Source organism: Lonchura striata, chromosome 7, assembly GCF_046129695.1.
Source record: "Lonchura striata isolate bLonStr1 chromosome 7, bLonStr1.mat, whole genome shotgun sequence".
Taxonomy (NCBI): domain Eukaryota; kingdom Metazoa; phylum Chordata; class Aves; order Passeriformes; family Estrildidae; genus Lonchura; species Lonchura striata.
Window position 1 is genome coordinate 2,768,316 of NC_134609.1, and position 18,086 is coordinate 2,786,401.

At 38.5% G+C, this 18,086-nt stretch overlaps 1 protein-coding gene across 1 annotated transcript; it reads left to right on the forward strand.

Annotated features, from left to right (window-relative positions):
• Positions 1-806: 806 nt before the first annotated feature.
• On the forward strand, positions 807-16,701 carry UBE2D1 (ubiquitin conjugating enzyme E2 D1). The gene is made up of 7 exons (XM_021535608.2): positions 807-914; positions 8,671-8,734; positions 8,820-8,851; positions 11,459-11,536; positions 11,775-11,880; positions 14,052-14,145; positions 15,822-16,701. The coding sequence occupies exons 1-7, from the start codon at positions 891-893 to the stop codon at positions 15,865-15,867; spliced, it is 444 nt and encodes a 147-aa protein (XP_021391283.1). The 5' UTR covers positions 807-890; the 3' UTR covers positions 15,868-16,701.
• Positions 16,702-18,086: the final 1,385 nt, after the last annotated feature.

Sequence of the window (18,086 nt, forward strand, 5' to 3'; positions counted from 1 at the left end):
CTGGTTAATGACTCTGGGACCTCGTTTATGGTTGGACCTTATAGCAAAGATGTGTACTTATGTCTTTACAAAATGCTTCCGTAGGTGAGGGATGGGTTTTAATGTCTTTGAAATGCACCTTAATGTCTCTACCAACTTCAAGCCACAGGTTTGTTAGAGAACCCAGACAGTGTGACTCTGAAACAAATGGGTTGGCACAAGCCCGAATTTCTGAACTTTGGGGGAAAATTACATATACGAGGGGGGAATATGTGCTAGGCAGTTCGGGAAGGCTGTACCTTCCTAGTACCTCAGCCGGTGGGGAAAGAAAGAGGGCAACGTGCAGCCGGGAGTTCAGGGTAAAAGGAGGCTGCACCCTTCCAAACCTTGAGAGAGAAAATCCTGTGGGTGTGTGCCCCAGTGCACTCTGCGTGACTGCTCCGCACTGACTCGATCTTAAGAGGTCTCTTTCAACTTTAATAATTCTACGACCTGTTCAACAGACTTTTCAACCCACACGTCTACTGCTTCTCTCACACACCATGACGAATATGATACACCTTTTCCCTGTATGCAGTTTTGAAGCTTCACACGGTTACTTTCCTGTTCCTCACCTCTCCGCGTGCCGGCCGCGGCCTTCCCCCCGTGTTCATCAGACACGGACTGACCCCGCGGAGCCCGAGGGGCGGGGCGCGCCCGGCCGACGCTCCCGCGCCCGCGCAGAGCCGCTCCGCCCGCGGACTGCGCTTCCCGGCGAGCCCCGCGCGCGGCCGCGGCCCCGCATGCGCAGGAGCGCACAAAGGGCCCGGCGGCTGCGGCCCCGCCCCTCCCGCTTCCGCGGCGCGCGCTCCCGCCCCGCGCTCCCGCCCCGCGCTCCCGCCGCCTGCTTCGCGCTCCCGCCGCGCGTTCCCATGGCGCTGAAGCGGATACAAAAAGTGAGTGGGGCGAGCCGTGGGAGGGGGCGGAAAGGTTCCCCTGCCCTCGGGTAGTCGCCGGTGCTGCCCCCTCCCCGGTGCCGCGGGTTGTAGGCGGCGGCCGGACCGGGCTCAGCGAGGGGTGCCGCGGCAGCTGCTGCCGCGCGCTTGCTTTGCCGGGACTCGTCCCTGCCTCGGCGGCAGCCGGGGAAGAAGAGTGGGTGCGAGACGGAGGAGGGGGGCTCTCGCCGGCCGCCTCTCGGTTTCGGGACCCTGCCGCCCTGAAGGCCCCGCGCCCCGAGCCGGTGCTCAAGGCGCCGTTCGTGGACCGGGAGCGGGGAAAGCCGAGGTGCTGCCGGCGCCTTCAGCAGAGGCGCAGGACAACATCCGTCGCTGCCGTTGTGTAACGGGGCCGTAGGCTGGGTTAAGAAGCGTTGTCAGCACAGTTCTTGGTGTGACCTTTGAGCGTATCCCAGTGGTGGTGTTTTGGGCTGGTACTTGTAAGGGCCTGGTTGAAGTTGTGGATTCCCGGTTTCCTTTTGTTTGGCAAGGCTGAGCTGACCGCTGTGCAGTACGGACACGGTACCGCGGCCAGCACGGCTGGATTAAAGGTTAGTGCTTTGGCCGTGGAACAGAATCCCTGGTGTTTGGTTGCTGTTGATGTGCCCTGTTAAGGCGGCATTGCTGCTATCCTGGTTATGTGACGGTGCGATTATTTCTTGTGCAGGATTCCCATTTGCTGTCAGAAGCCATTGGTATTGCTGAAATAGGATTCTATAGAGATGGATTAACCCCACGGTAGGCAGATTTGGGATACCCTACAGTAGATCTCAACTTATTTTGGATGGATTTCTCTCAGAAGTTGGTAGTCCTGTCCCATGCTGCAAAGCCTATGCCTTTACACAAAGTGCAATTACAGGACAACTTTTTTCCTTCATATCACCTTTGCCATGGTTGTTGCATTCGACCACTATATCAAATATTAACAAATTACTACAATGGTTTTCTTTAGCAATAACTTTGTCGTGCTTCTACATATTATACAAATGGTTTGCCTCTTGTTGTCACTTTCATTTCCCACCTCTTCTTGAACATCTCCTTGTCCTCAGGTTTCAATAAAAGGATTGTTCTGATTACGATATCTTTCCAATTCTTGTTCAGCTTCTTTCTGCTAAAATAAACACACAAAGGGAGAAGTCTGGTAATCTAGTATTTTTGAGATGAAGTGATGATTTGGGGCTTTCTAAATGAGGTCCTGCTGGAATTGAATTAATTAGTCTTCATACTTTTATCATGTTGCCTGCATAACTTTTTTTCTTCTTTAGAGATGTTTATACATATCGGAAAGCCACAATTTTCTTTAATGTGGCATTTAAGAACTTTTGATAGATGTGAAATTATGGTTAGGCTTTTTATCTAAGTATCTTTCATTCTGTTAGCTTTATTAAATTCTGTTTCTACTCTTTCAAAATGAAGAAATGCTTTCTAACCTGCTGACTGTGAGGTGCTACGAGATTGCCTAGTTATACAATAAGTTCTATCTGAAACATGAACAGATACTGGGTAAGGTAAGTCCAAGAAGAGTTGAGATTAAATTGGAACTGGTTACCACTTGCTTCTAGTTTGCTGCAGAAATTACTACTGCTAGTTTTCTTTTTTTCCCATTAAGTACCCCCATCACTCTCTTCTGCCTTTCCAGGAGAAGAAAAAGAATTCTACCAGAGGGATTTGGCTAGAAGTCTGTTTCTTGAGAAGTAGAAAAGGAAAGGGAATGGCAAGGAAATAAATTTGTTTCAAATGGAAAGTTAAAATGGAGAAGTTTGAAAAGACAAACTGTTATGATGTCATTGTAATACATAAAATTTTCCCCAAAACTATGGAAATGGAAGTTTAACGGTAGATGAAATGCATTTGTATGTTGGTGTGTTTGTCTCACTTACTTTCCTGGTGTTTCAGACTGGCTGTAAAGGTTCATAGTTACGTTGTGTCCGAAGGATAGGAGGGGGTAAGATCTGGAGTAGAGGAAGTGCTGTGGTTTCAAAGTGCCTAGAGGAATTCTTTGGAGAACAAAACAGTGTCAGCAAACACAGCGATATTGCTTGGAGCTCATCAGTCTAGACATACTGTCTGAAGTTAAGCTTTTGTAGGTTTAGGGTGGTTCAGAACAAAGCCAAAGGATTTTAGTGTCAGCTTGAGTGTTTGTTCACAGTAACTTTGATAATTTGTCTGTTCACTGTGATAACACCTACAAAGGAAGCAAAGCTGTAATATGTCAGCCTGTTAGTAAGCATATTTTTTTGTCATACTGTCTGATTTCTAAATAATATCACCACTGGGACCTGTGTCATTGCATCCTGCCTTTGGCTAATCATCTTTGAGGGCTCCTCAAAGGAGGATAGCATGTGGACTTCCAAGACTGTACCTTAGTTACAGAAAGATATATTGTGCTTGGAAGCTTCTTTAAAAATGGGCAACTGAGTAAGCAGTGAAGAAGCTGATCACTGCACATGGAGCTATGTTGACCTTCGTGCTGTAGCTGTAAGAACAGTGAGGACATGAAGCCCTGCTCTGCAGGCACAGCTGTCAGCAGTGTCTCTGTGACAAACTCATCTCAAAGTTCCTCAGGGAGTTTTGGGTCGGGGGATTCTTACTCATCATAAACTGAGGGTCCTGTGTTCATTTGCCTTGTGTGTGTTTTGCTTTGCTGTTGTATGAGAGAGGCACTGAATTTCTATACTGTTAAAAAAGTTCAGTTACACCATCTGTGATGTTCCTTGGGGCACTGAAAGAACAACTGAGAGATTTTTGTGGGCAGTGTAAATTCCAGATGTTGCAAATGATGAAAGCAAAACAAATAATGTAGGTTTTTTAACAGAACAAATATGGTGCAAAGAAGCCTTTATTCTTGCCACCTCTGGAAAGTGAGATATCATGACTTTTGTAAAAGGTGGAAAATAATTCAGTCTGTCAGGTTCTGCAAAATACTGTGTAGGTTTCAGTTCTGCCTATCTGTCTTAGCAGAGCCATCTTTCTAGGGTTCCTGTTCCAAATTCTTTGTTCACATATCTAATTTGCAGAGTTTGCCATCCTGTTAGTTCCATATTGCAGCTGGGATTGTTTTCATCATAAGTCCTGCACCTGCATGTTCCTCCAGTGTTAGTGGGAGGTTGATGTGCTCATTAATGCTCAAGCTGTCTTACACATATTTTGTTCAGGCTTAAAAAAATAGGACTTCAGGAGATTTTAGAAGACATTTTGAAACCAGGAAGGAGGAGATAGATTTGAACACTGCTTTAAGAATAGTTGTTGTTCTTATTTTATTGATACATAGTGCTTGATTGGTTTTTTCCTACAACTCAGTAAGAATAGAAACATTCAAATATTGAGTTGTTTCAGTGAACTGTATGTTTCTGGGGTTCAGTATGTGTTTCATTTATACATAGGTTAACAGGACATACTAACTTGAAAAGTTATGTTGAAAATAACTTTTGTTACTGTACATTGACTCAAATAAAAATTATTGCTATTTGTGGTTTAGATTTTGACTTTAAACCTGCACCGTTTGGATGGTAATCAACATAACAAGGAAACCTTTTTGGCCCTAACATGAAATGTTTGAATTTACTTTCAAAACCTCAGCTGGGATACTACATATTTTAGCAATATTTTTTTTTTTTGCATTAGAGCAGTGTATGGAAATGGAATATTTACTACTGACTAACCATTATATCAATAAATCTTATTATAAATATATGCTTTATATTTATCAAATTTGTGAAGAACCAGAGAATTCTTTAACTAATCTTAAGTATGATCAATGAGGGGTTTTATGACAAATGGTTCCAAGCAGCAGTGTATGCATGGAATTGGTGGGAAATAAGTCTGTGGTCTACAGTGCATTTTGTGCAAGAAATTAAGAACATAACTGACAAATATAAATCTATATTTTAAATAATAGTGTGGAGAAAGGTTGTGGTTTTGTGTTGTTTGGAGAATTAAAATAGCTTTTAATGATGCTGTCTGCAGTTTATTTTGGTCTTCAGATAATCTGCAGTCTTTTTTTCTGGATTTTTTTTTTTTTACAGAAAAAAGACACATTTAGGACTTCTGTGCTGAGAACATTTATTTCCTTATCACCAAAGTGTCCTTTACAATGTTGTTCCAATAGCTTTTTGGGAGAGAAGCCTGGATGCTAATCAAGCATCTAAGTGTTAAATTTGCCTTGCAGTTTTCAACTTCATAGTTTTATGCAATACATCCTGTATTATTCTGACCATGGGTATTACTCTGCATGTTCAGAAATGTCTCCAACGTTTATAGCTTATCACAGCTTGGTTTTTGCAGCTGTTAAACTTGAATTTTTGCTTCATGCTGTCTACAGGGCTGTTGAGGAGCGTGTGTGTTGCAAGGGAAAGTGATCATTTAGAGGCTTTGCCCATCTCCACTAGTATGTTAACCATTAGTATTCTATTCTACCCTGAAATGTTTTGTATGAGAGGATTAGAGGATTTATTCCTACCACTGTCCCAGCTTAGTTATTTCTCTCCATGCACGTTTATCTTGGCTGTGCTGGGAAAGTGTGGCATGTGTTGGAGCTCTTGAGAGGTGCTTTTACAGTGTCACATTCACCAGTGTTTGAAATAATTCATGCTTCTTCTGATGCAGCTCTTGCAGCCAGAATCTTGGGTTTGTGTACTCTCATAAAAGATGTTGCACCAGTGTACACTGTAATTTATAGTGGTGACTTTCCCTTTTGAAAATTAATCTGCACTGCTTTGAGCTATAGATCCTGTTTGCCAGCATATGTACATCTTGTACCAGCACTTTCTATACCAGCGACTAGAAGTATTCATGCAGACCCTTGAAGTGACCAGACCTGCCTCATGCAGCTACATGGTAGTAATCCATAAAGCTTGGACAAAGCTGCTTAACTTAAAATTAACTTAAAATTACCGGGCAATCTGTAGTGTTGACTGTGTGGTGCCTCACATGCAGTTATCTTGCACTTCTTGATGAGGTTTCAGCAGGTTAAACTTTGTGGATCTTCAGCCTTGTCCCTTAACAAAGCAAAGTTTTGGCCTTCTCAAGAGCATCTGTGCTTTGTATAAAGAATCTTGTATTCTCATTCTTTCGTGAGTGTTCAATTCTGGGCACTGGCAGGTCAGTCTGATTCAGGGACATCTGAGTATCTCCTTGCCCCATTTCAAAGGTATAGGAAAGCTTGAAGCCTAAATCTTACAGCTCTCCAGATAATTTTGCTTTGAATCTAAAGCTTAAAAAGCATAATCAGCAATATAAATCTGAATAGTTCTTCCTTTTTTATCACAGCTTGATCTGAATTTCTGTGTAGAAAAGATTCAAATTGTTCATACTGTTGGATCATGTTCCCACTTGTATTTTTAAACCACATTAGCTTCACATATGGATGCAAAATGCAGCTTGAATTTGCTCTACTGATTTTTGAAGTTTTATCTGGCTTTTTGTTTCATAGCTGCCGAAGCTCTCAGAATGTATTTATGAACATTGCTCTTATTTGGTGAAGCTGATTGAAGAGAACCTTTTCTTCATTGTTGTTAGGAAATATTAATAACAGGTTTACAGTTGTGGGTCTCATCAATGTATGATGAAAAATATTTGCTGGATTTTTCTAATCATGAACAGATGTCAGTGCCTGAACAAATTGAAGTGTATACCCGAGGAGCATTCCCCAGTTCTGTTAATTCTTAAGTACATGTGTATATATGAAAGAAAACAAATTTGCGTGGTTTTGGGGTATGTAAAGATCTTGATTAATACATCTAGCAACAAAAGCACTGTTACAGATTGACTCTTAAGTGGTTGCCTGGTAGCTCCTATATGCATAAGGAATATTTGCATATACTTCAGTGATTTTCTGAAAAGTTTAAGCTACATATTTTTCCAGTTACTGCCTTGAATTTAGTAGTCAATAATGACTGTTGTAAAATGCATGCTTGTTAGTCTGAGTTCTCTGTTTCGGCACTGTAGTGCAGCTGTTTGGTTTTGGTTGGGGGGTTTTAGTGTGTGCACAAGACTTTATCTTCTCTTCTTAGGTTAGATCTTGAGTTGCAAATTAGAGGACAGTGCCTATAACAGCTCTGCTGCTGGTCATGTTTGTCCCTGGTGACTGCTGGAAACTTGAGATTTGTTGACTCCCTGTGTGTACTGGCAGTGGCTTGGCTTTGCATAAATAGCTGGTTCTCTGAATCACACTTAATGAAATTTGAATCCTCTGATTAAAATAGCAACTGCATTTCTAAAGTGCTTTTATTAGTTAAAGTCTGTCCCAGAGTGTTCTTTCTGGATCAGCATACAGTGTCACTGATAAAAGTTAAAATGCAGAATAAAGTTAAAGCGCAGACAAGTAATGCCAATTGACAACCTGTGCTATTTCAGTATAGGAAAAAGTGTCTGTCTTGTTTTAAATCACAAGATTGTGAGAAGTGGCTTCAGAGTAGTAGTAAGATATGGTGCAGTGCTTTTCTTTGATTTCAGGGCCACGAGTGGACTTGCAAGTCTAGCTGAATTTAGGTGTCAGGTTCATGGTAAATGGAGTTGAAATATATACTGGATGTCATAAATGGAAAAATATATCACAGCAGTTGAGAAGTGTAGATTTTAACCCTTCAAATTATATGCAAGGCCTGATCACACTAAGTATGCCATTCTACACTTGAGTTAAAATTAGCTCCAGTTTAAACCTTGATTTTCTAAGTAGTTGCCTTGACTAATGTATTTTGAGTAGAAGTGTTTCTGGTGTTACTTCTTAAGGAAAACCCACAGACCTGCTTATGCCTATTGTCAACTTATATGTGCATGTTTTGAGTAAGGAATTGAGTTACAAACACACACCTTTTAACTTATTTCAGAGGAAGTATTTCTATGTAGTCATCAAAGTTCCTACACAAGAGTTTTTATCAGCCTAGAATTGGAAAAAGTTTTCCTTAGTACAGTAAAAGTTCAGACATCAAAAGGAGTATATTGAATTAAATTAGGAAAATGAACTAACATTACTGCCTGTCTTGTTTTCTGTTTGAAATAGTGATGATAAATCAGATGAAAAATAGTGCTGGTTTTGTGAAATCACATAATAATTATAAATTATTTGGGACTGTGTGGACTCCTGCAAGAGAAGTAAATCAGTTGACCACCACAAGCTCCTCTGAGTGCTTAAATTTCAACTTGGGAGTTTTTTAGTAGTCATTAACAAAAATAGTGTGCAGGTAATTGAATCAAGGTACAATAAATAAGGTGTAGAGCTAATACTTTTCCTTTAGTTTCCAATTTAGACAGGACCTTTTATATTATGTTCATACATCATTTCTGGGCAGGCTGCAAACATTTTATGAGTTCATTTAGTTCAGCTGATGTCCACAGATTAGGCAATACAGAAACTTTTGTGAAATCAAAAGCTGAGGGAATGATCAGATTAGCACCTAACTAAATTAAACTGTGGATTTACAGACCAATCAAGAAACCCTTTTTTTTTTGACTCCTTCAAGTACATTGAACTTACTATGAACTTAGTTGCAACTCTAAGTTCTTTTGGATATTAATTCCTAGCACAGTGTTAGCTGCAGGCCTGGCAAAGAAGCAGTTTCAGTTTCAATGGACATTTCAACTGTTGACTGATTTATCAAAATACCAAAAAAAAATGTCCATGGGTTTAATAAAATTGATTTGTGTTCCCACTTTTGAAGGGATGCTGCCAAGTGGTATGGATTTTCATGTCTTTCAAATGTTTTTGTGTTCCTTGCAGGAACTAAGTGATCTGCAGCGAGATCCACCAGCCCACTGTTCTGCCGGACCTGTTGGAGATGACTGTAAGCTCTTCCTAATACATTCAGTACATTTCAGTTCTGGAAAGGCTCAGAAAATCTCTAATTGTTCTATCTTTTTGCCTTTCAGTGTTTCATTGGCAAGCAACTATTATGGGACCTGTAAGTATAGGAATTGTGCCCCTTAAAATGTGCCCCTTGCTTCCCTTTTTGTTATGGAAGGATTTGTTTGGGTTTCTGTAAACACAGCAGCCACATTCAGCTGTGCTGTACATAGCTTTAAACTTCAGAGTGGTATTGTTGTTCTTATTAGTCTGGTACCAGTTGCTTTCTGTAATTCCTCAAAAATCCCTCCTCTTCATGAAGTTAGAGGTGTTAGTCAGCTGTGGTGTTTGAGTTGGTGATATGGGCTACAAAGCAAAGAGCTTGCTTTTCATAGATGATCAATTCTGGAAGATTCATCCATCTGAAACAAGGAAAAGTGGATGAAATATTGAAGTTGGTAACTGTAAAACAAGGGTGGAGTTGCAGAGGGCTTTTAGATGGAGCTTATTTTATTTGATAGCTGTGATGTGACTGGCAAAAAGCATATGGCTTTTGCAAACTGCAGGCCAGCAGTGGGGTGATTTTGTTGGTTTTTGTGTGAGAAAGGTGCTTTCTTTGAATTGAGAAAATTAGAAGTCTTGTGCAGGTAATGACATAAGAAATTACCAAAAAAAGCTTAAAACCAGAAGGTTTTGAAGGAAAACTGAGAAGAATTTTAGCAAGAAAAATAATAAAGAACAACATGATCTGAGGGAATGTGTGCTTATTAATATCCTAGTAAGAAGTTTGTATTCCTGGTGTTTTCCTTTTGGATTTAATAATTTGGAAAAAAGTGTCTCTAATTCAGAGAGTGAGCTGAGTCACTGTGCCAGGTGAAATTTTGAGATAATACTTAACCCATTAAAATGCAGCATTAATTCATGGAGAAAAGTGGAAATGTGTCTGCTTTGAAGTAATTCTCCATTTTCAGTACAGTTCTGAAGCAGTGGAAGATCAGTCACAAATTTGCTGGTGGTGTGCTGGAGTTTGTTGCCCAGCTTGTCCATGGCCCAGCAGCAGCTGTTTTCTGTAGTACACTAATGCCTTTGCCCTTTGGCTTGAACAACAAGCATGTTGCTATGTTCTTCCACATACCAAGGCCTTCTGACTCTTGCCCTCTTGCACTGCCAAAGGGTAAATGGCAAAGTGTTGACGAAGAATTAACAAAAGCTTATGTGCTGGTTGCCACCAGTAATGTCTCTGTCCAGAATGACTCTGATGACATGAGTAAAGAAAATATTACCACATAGATTTTGGCTTAAATTCCATTGTCTTCTTCAGCTTTCAGTTCAGTTTTCATATTCTATAGTGGAAAATATTCTTTCCTTGGCCTTAAGTTCCTCAGATGTTTCTAGTTAAGAATGAGCATCTCTTGCTAGCAATTCTCAGCTGTATCTGCAGAGGTACAGGAACAGAACACTTCAGCTATTAATCCTTGATCTTGATAACAGAAGAAATTAGGGTTGCACATTCTGTATGTTTCCTGATGGCCCAAGGGAAGCATAGGACTAAAGCCTACCTTCAGAATTCACTTCCTATATGTGGAAGTAGGGTAACTTCTCCTGTCTGTGGGTATCATCAATTTGTTTTATTATACGTTGCTCATAAAACATGAATGACTTCACTTTGCTTTCTTTTTGACACTGAACTTTGTCTTATCTTCAGCTTACTTTACCTTTGAAAAATCCATTTAATATTTGCAAGAGGAGGTCCTTTGAAACCTAATTGGAAGTACAGTGGCAATTTTCTGAGGTCAGCTAATGCTGACTTAGCATGACAGTATATAACCTGCCTTACTCTGCAGCCCTCTCTGCACTTTGAGCATGTAAGGCAGCATGACTTAGCAGACCATTTGTGAAACGTTGCCTCTTACAGTCATATAGTAATCTCTAAAACTGTTCATTTCCAAGGTAAAGGTTTTATGTAAAAAGTCTGCCTTTCCTTTCATAAGAAAAATCAAAAATTTGATCTTTAGGTTTGCTCTGATTGAGTTCCTACATGGTTGTTGTAAACATACCATATGATGAGAGCAGTTTTCTTCTTTCTCTTAACCAGAAATGGCAGAACTGCTCTATGTCACTTATCATCAAGACTTTCCAGCTCACCTTTTAAGTTAATAAAAAGTTAAAGTTCTTCAACAGATGAATACAACAAAATTATTTCTATCTATTAACTGTATGCAACCTGGACGTAAACCTGTGCATGTGTTGTCTAACAAAATGCACGTTCACAGATTTGTACAGGTCACAGAGATGTGTGTTTTCAAACCCCCTGATAGCATCATAATGAACTGAATTATGTTGGAAAATCCCTCTCTTTGCATCTGCAAAGAGAAACCACTTCTTAGGCTAAGTATGTTTGTAGCTTAAGCATGAAGATCAGAGCAGCTGTGGTCTTGCACAGAGACAGGATTTGGAGGGCCTGCTCTGGTTTTTGCATTCCCTTCAGTGCACTGAAGCTATTGACCTCCTCTGTTTTTCTCCCCAGAAGGGCAGTGCTCAGTAACTGTTGTGCTGCTGCAGTAGCCACAGTTACACTGGGGAGGGTTCAGTTCCTCTGTGCCTTCCCAGTTTATGGCCCATAGTGGGCTATGTACTGGAGAAAAAATGGATTGTGTAGGAAAAGGAAAGCTCCAAAACAGCTGAAATATATTAACGTGTTTTGTTTGTTTTGTTTTTTTCTCAGCCTGATAGTGCATATCAAGGGGGAGTATTTTTTCTCACAGTACACTTTCCAACAGACTATCCTTTCAAACCACCAAAGGTAAGTCCTTTCTTTTAAGGAAAGAAAGTTTTTTGGTCAAAATTTATTCTTGGAGGCTTTATTTTGGAAGTTAAACTAGAAAGGTGACTAATAGCATACATGTTCTTCATGGCTGCAGATAAGACTGTAAAAAAAATGTGTTGGCAGATCTGATATGACTGAAAAGGAAGGGATAATGTTAAGGATTCCAAGTGTAATAACTCTAATCTGATGTTATTTTTAATTTTTTTTATTACAGATTGCTTTTACAACAAAAATATATCACCCAAACATAAACAGTAACGGGAGTATTTGTCTTGATATCTTGAGATCACAATGGTCACCAGCTCTGACTGTTTCTAAAGGTAAACTCACTGATTCAGTAATGCATGTATGAAGCTGCATACACTGCCGTGGCACTTTTTTGTGTTATTATTGCACTGTCTTAAAGGCAGGCAGTGGGAACTCATTTATTCTGCATGTTTCAGAAGAGGTAAATTCCATTGGGATTCTTGTTATGTGCCATTTATTGGGAGTGTCACATTGCAAAAAAATGCTTGCACAGCAAAGAAATATTCTAAACCAAGTTGGGTAAGATAATAATGTACAATTCCCCTGATATGTGGTAGCTGACTGTGCATGCTGAATGGAGAAGAAACTGATGAGCAGGGCTTGCAAATCACAACTTGGAAGTAAATGTGAAACCCTGATACTGACGTTGTGTGAGCTTACATGATTGCCTGTTGGTGACTCTTCAGGCTGCCTGAGCATCCTTATGTGGACTAAGGTCTTAAATTACACTTTCTTTAAAAATGAAGTAATTTTTTCTGCTTTGCATTCCTTTGTAAGATGGATATTTTAAAATGTAGCTCCTTTCACAGTCATCAGTCAAAGTTTTATTAAAATATTCTCATCCCGCAGTGAAGTTTTCAGGCATTTTGTGTCACTTAAAATGCTGCTTAAAGTGGGAGTGCTGTTGCTTCTCCTCAACCATCTTCAAATTTCTAAGGCACACTTAGTCATATTACAGAAATTTCTCATGTGATTCACAAGGTCAAACCATATAACATCTCATGTACTTAGGAGCTCTCTAAGCTATGTGCCAAAGTGTCATTGCTTTGGGTGTACAAGCAAAGAAAAAATTGGGTATTTGTGCAATGGAAATGGCTCTATGCAAGTCGAGTTGCTGTACCTTCTTGGAAAAACAACTTCTCTTGCTTACAGGCCTGTGCAGTAATCTCACAAGTCATATCAAATCTAAGTTTAATATTCTCTTTCCTGAAGTCATTGCTAAAGACATCAATTACTCTTATGTGTAATTGGTATCATTTTTTTTCACATAAATTAGTTGTTTTACAGCTATCCAAAAATTGTTTTGTTTCTAGTTATTAAGCAAATGAAAATTGGCACTTCGGTTTAACATTTGGCATCTATAACTGAAAACCCATAAAATGTTTAGATTTTCAGCATTTTTCTATCTCTTTACTTGTTGAGGACTCCTTTGGCTATAAAGTGGAGCAGTCTGCTGGTCTCATGTTCAGATACTATGTGCTTTTAACCTGCTTGCATATTACGTATTTCATAAACTGGAAATTAGCTCAGTGACTTATGGAAATTTCTCCTTTCTAGTCTTTGACTGAATGAAAAGTTTACAGCATATTACAGCACCTCTGACCATCCATGTGACCCTGTATTCTAACCTGATCTTTCCCTTTTACTGGCATATAAAATAAGTCAGTATTGAAGTGGCTGAACTTTCTACTCCTGAAACTAGGTGTGGGTTCTTGGGTAACAAGATACAGCAGAGGGGAAAAAAGGTATTCTACAGCTGATTCTTATGGCAGCATGAAGTTCCCTTTCACAACATATTTAGAATTATTTGTTTGTGTATTCTTGTATGCATATTAGTTCTGACCATAAAAATAGAAATTGCCTGAAAATTGTGGCCTGAAAATGTTAGGCAACAACATCAAACCTCCTTGGTTCAATACCAGGAAATTAATATGAAATTATAAGTGAATACCTGTATTTAATGCTGATCAAGTATTTCCCAAGATGCAAGTCATACTTAGGTAAAATGGTAAAATGTTCTTATGATTGAGAGAATAACTGTCAGCACAGAAGTGGAAAAGGATACGCACAAGTAGAGTACTGCATGGCAATGTAATTAATATTAATAATACTAGTTACCTTAACTGCAGATGGAAAGCTTTGTTTTGAGCAACATCTGTATGTAACTGTGCAGTCTGTAGTTGGGCTAATGTTCCTAGGCTAGGATGTGGGAGAGAGACCATTACAAAAGGTACAGGTTCACAGTTGTAAATTCCCTGGGCTTGTATCAGGTGTTTACTTAGGCCCTAGAAAAATGCTGCTGTATAAACATTTCTGGACAGAACTGTTAAATGACAACTTAATACTAATATGCATTCTTTTTCTAATACCTTCCTACCACCCTCTTTCAGTATACTGGAATACATTAAAGGATTGTATAAATAAAGAAAACTAACTTGTTTAATCTAGTGTCTCTTTTATTTAGTTTTATTGTCCATATGCTCCTTACTTTGTGATCCTAATCCAGATGATCCTTTAGTACCAGATATTGCACAGATCTACAAGTCAGACAAGGAAAAGTGAGTATAACATACATAATTGTGTGTGTGGTACTTGCAGATGGCTATCTGCTGTGCATCTTAGATATTAAACTTAGCAATACTCTTTTCCTAGATTTCCACAGGATTAGCTCTTTAAATATTGAGAATAGTGATGGCAAGTAGAAAACTGTAAGCATACACAGCTGTTGGTAACTCATTTTTTGTACTTAATTGCATAAAACCTTCATGCTTTTGTGTAACAGATTGATTGCATGAAAAATTATTTTCCCAAATATGAGTTACTTGTCTCTACTGCAAACCTCTGGTTGTAAAACCCATACAGAAGATTTTTTGACCTTCTGTTTAACTGACTGAGTTATTTGGTACCTATTTTTCAGTGTTGAGTCATTGAAGACTTCTTGCAGTGTATGCAGTGGCCTGTGGCTCAGCACATGTCACAGATTCAGGAAGATTTGTGTATTGCCTTTACCTTGAGCAGTAGACAGCAAAGGAGTGATGTAGAAGTTACATGGACATCTGTGGTCTAGTATTTCTCTGCCTAGACTAAGAATTACTAAAATGGCCTTTTTCTCACAGTTCAATGTCTGGTATAGTCAAATCATGTAACTTCTGAAGTGCCTGAATGCTGTAGCTCATTCTGCAAAATAGATTAGTGTCCAAGTTGAGGATGTTGTGCATCAGCTTGTCCCCATTTGTGGCTCAACTTTTTTCTACCCACCTGCTTATTAGTGATTTCAGCTGTTGTACCTCCTGCTTGTGAAGGAAGTGAATGAGGGATGTTTTTCTATCTCCAAATCTCAAGATTTAATCATTGCTAAGGAAAGTAAGAAAGTACATAGTCTTGACTGTAGCTTTATCTTAGATGATCACCTATTAGTTTTTTTTTGTTTTGTTTTACCTTGGATTTAGGAAATGAAAGATATGGCTGGTTACCCCTGAGCATTTATCTATGAGTATTTTAAGTTAAAATCCACAGACTTGTATGGTAGCATATTCTTAAGAAGAAAACCAATTAGTAAATGAGTTGCTATACTGATCTTAAGAGTTAAAAACTTGTTAGCATTTTTCTCTGGTTGACTCAAGAAAGTGAATCCAGTCTGATGAGTAGAATGTAGCAAATGTAAGGACCAGAGTGGAGGCTATCAACTCTCTAAAGACATTTACCCTTGGGATTATGGAATTATAAGATAATCAGCTTCATACTAGAAGGAAAAGACTCAAGACTTAAAACCTAGTAAAAAATGCTTTTCAGAAAATTTTCTTTGCAAGTTTTGAAATAGAGCTGGCAGTGCAGAATGGAGAAAAAAATAAATATTCTGAATTTCATGGAACTAAAATATGTAAAGTTTGTTATGACTCTAAATAGCTTATGCCTTTAGAAGTAATTGACAACAAATTCCTGTTAAGGTACAGATAAGGGAACCAGTCATGAAACACAAATGAAGGATGCACAATGCTACACAATTTAATGCAAACCTGTGAAGTTGGATTTGAGTTTGAATAGCTCTGATAGATAACTTTAGAAACTGAATGTGTAGTGGGTATATAGTTCTTAGCTTTTAGACTGTTCTAATGTTGTTTGCCTCTGCTCAGAGGTGAAAAGCTCAGTAACACCTGTATTAAGTAAATCCGTGGCCATTGTCAGTGTATCACTAACAGCTCTTCACTGTAATGCCTTCTTTCTGCACGTACAGATACAACAGACATGCAAGAGAATGGACTCAGAAATATGCAATGTAAACTTTTGAAGACATTTTCATATACCAGAGTACTGTAAATTCTAGGTTTTTTTCAAAATTAGAAGGAAATGGAGCACAGTTATGGTTTCAATGTGACACCCCTGGAATTTTTTTTCACCTATGTAAGTGTGTTTCTGGAGCAAGAGAGAACAAACTTCCAAAAATAACATTATGACTTTGATAAGAATATTTATCCTCTTTGTATGCTTTGCAGAAGACATTTATTATAGTTTTTAAGAGTTGGACACCTGCATCTTCAGACTACACGATCTATAATTCAGCTGTAAATCAGTGAAATTATTTTTGCTGGAAAAAGTAGCTGTTTTCATGTGATAAATACTGTATGTGTGTCTGTCATTGAAGTATGTTGTCTGTTTCATAAGTGTGTTCAAGTTTCTTTTTGTTAGTTCTCTTATATAATTTGTATTTTTGTACTGTATAGACTATTTTATTTACAATGTAAGTCATTTCAGTTTAGACTTGCTTGTGCACAGTATTGACAAGATACAACTGCTAATAATGAAAATAATTGGAGTATCTCACCCATTAGAATATTCTGAAGACTGACTGCAGACTTCTTAAAACCTAAAATTATCTTTGCACTGTAAATCTTTGTATGCTGATTATGGAGAAACACTTGTTTTGATTCTGTTGCATACTTGACTTAATTTTATTGCAATGTGAACTAATTGCACTGGTATATAGAAAGATATGTAACTGTTTTGTTGCTATTCACAACTGATTTGTGATGTGTGGGCAACATAATGTTATCACAGACCTTTTACAAATCCAGATGTAGCCTTTTCCATATAAATAAAATACATTTTCTACTTTCCTTGGCTGGGTTTTTTTTTTTCATCTTGACTCATGCATACCCTTGAAGTACTTGATCCAGCATTCTAACAGAGAACTGCCAGTAGTGTGTATGTTTCTTGTAGACAGAATTTCCAATAAAGCCATGCATCTTGTACTTAGAACTGGGCTCTAAATTAATTTTAATGCTAGTTCTAACCTACTGGATTTAGCATATTATGCCCATTGTTGGATAGAGGATTTTAACTAGGTTAATCCCATGCTACACCAATATCCAGCTACGGAGGAGAGAATCACAAGGGTCTGTTCAGGTGGTGTATTTGCAATATCAGAATGTTACAGTCAACTCACAATTGAAAGTAATTTTTCTCCTCGCACTTGAAAGTAACTTGTCCATTAGCTTTCACTTCAGTTGCTTCAGACTATGCACGTGGAAAACCAAACGTACTGGAGAGGGGCAATTTGTTCTTAAAACATAGATCAAAAGCAGAAATATACTTAATTTTCTACCATTCAATCTTCTTGATTATTTGAAAATAAAAAAAGATGACTGAATGTTTTTATCTATATCTTGCACATGAAAGAAAAATTACTTTCCATTGGAAAATTTGTCATAAAATACATTTGTAACATGACAGATTTGAATTATTTTTTTTATTGTTTTTATTTGAATATGCATCAAACTGGAATGTGGGGTATGGGTGGCAAGTGTGAACAGTAGGAGCTTTTATTCCTACCAGTGGGATATCAACTTCATGTTTCCTGATTTACTCACCTTAAGTTTGTCACATATGGAAAAATGTAATTTCTGTGCCAGTTTTATTTGTGATGTAATGGTGACATTTGAAACAGCTTGATTGAGAGTGGTTCTAATAACCTTAAAATATCCCTGTTCACAACATTTTGCAAGCTGAATAAATGGAATTATTTTATTTTTTTGTTACTGAGTGGTTTATTATATTTGAAATAGGGCAATGAAGCCAGGAAGGTAAAGACATCATTTGCTCAAATGATTATAGAAAAATGACCATCAAAATGCGTTCAGAGTTTTTGTTTTTCCTACGTAAAAGAGCAATCTCTTTGTACTGTAAGTTATTTAAATTTTTGGAATATCTGTATAGAACTGTGTGAAATCAGAAGTATGACTTGGTTTCTTTAGGTTTATCAGTTTGTGTTAGGGGTGGTTTGAAAACATTTATACTTTACCTGGCAATGTTTCTGCTTTGTGCCGTGCATGAATGACTTTACACCACAGTATGAAACCAGCAGGAGGATTGAAAACCAACCAACACCCATGTGTAGGGCATGTTAAGCATATGTAAATATTAAAAAAGGAACTTATGATCATGCTGTTTAGAGGTGTGAAGCTACATCTTTGATTGTTATGATACTCCTAGCAGTTCAACC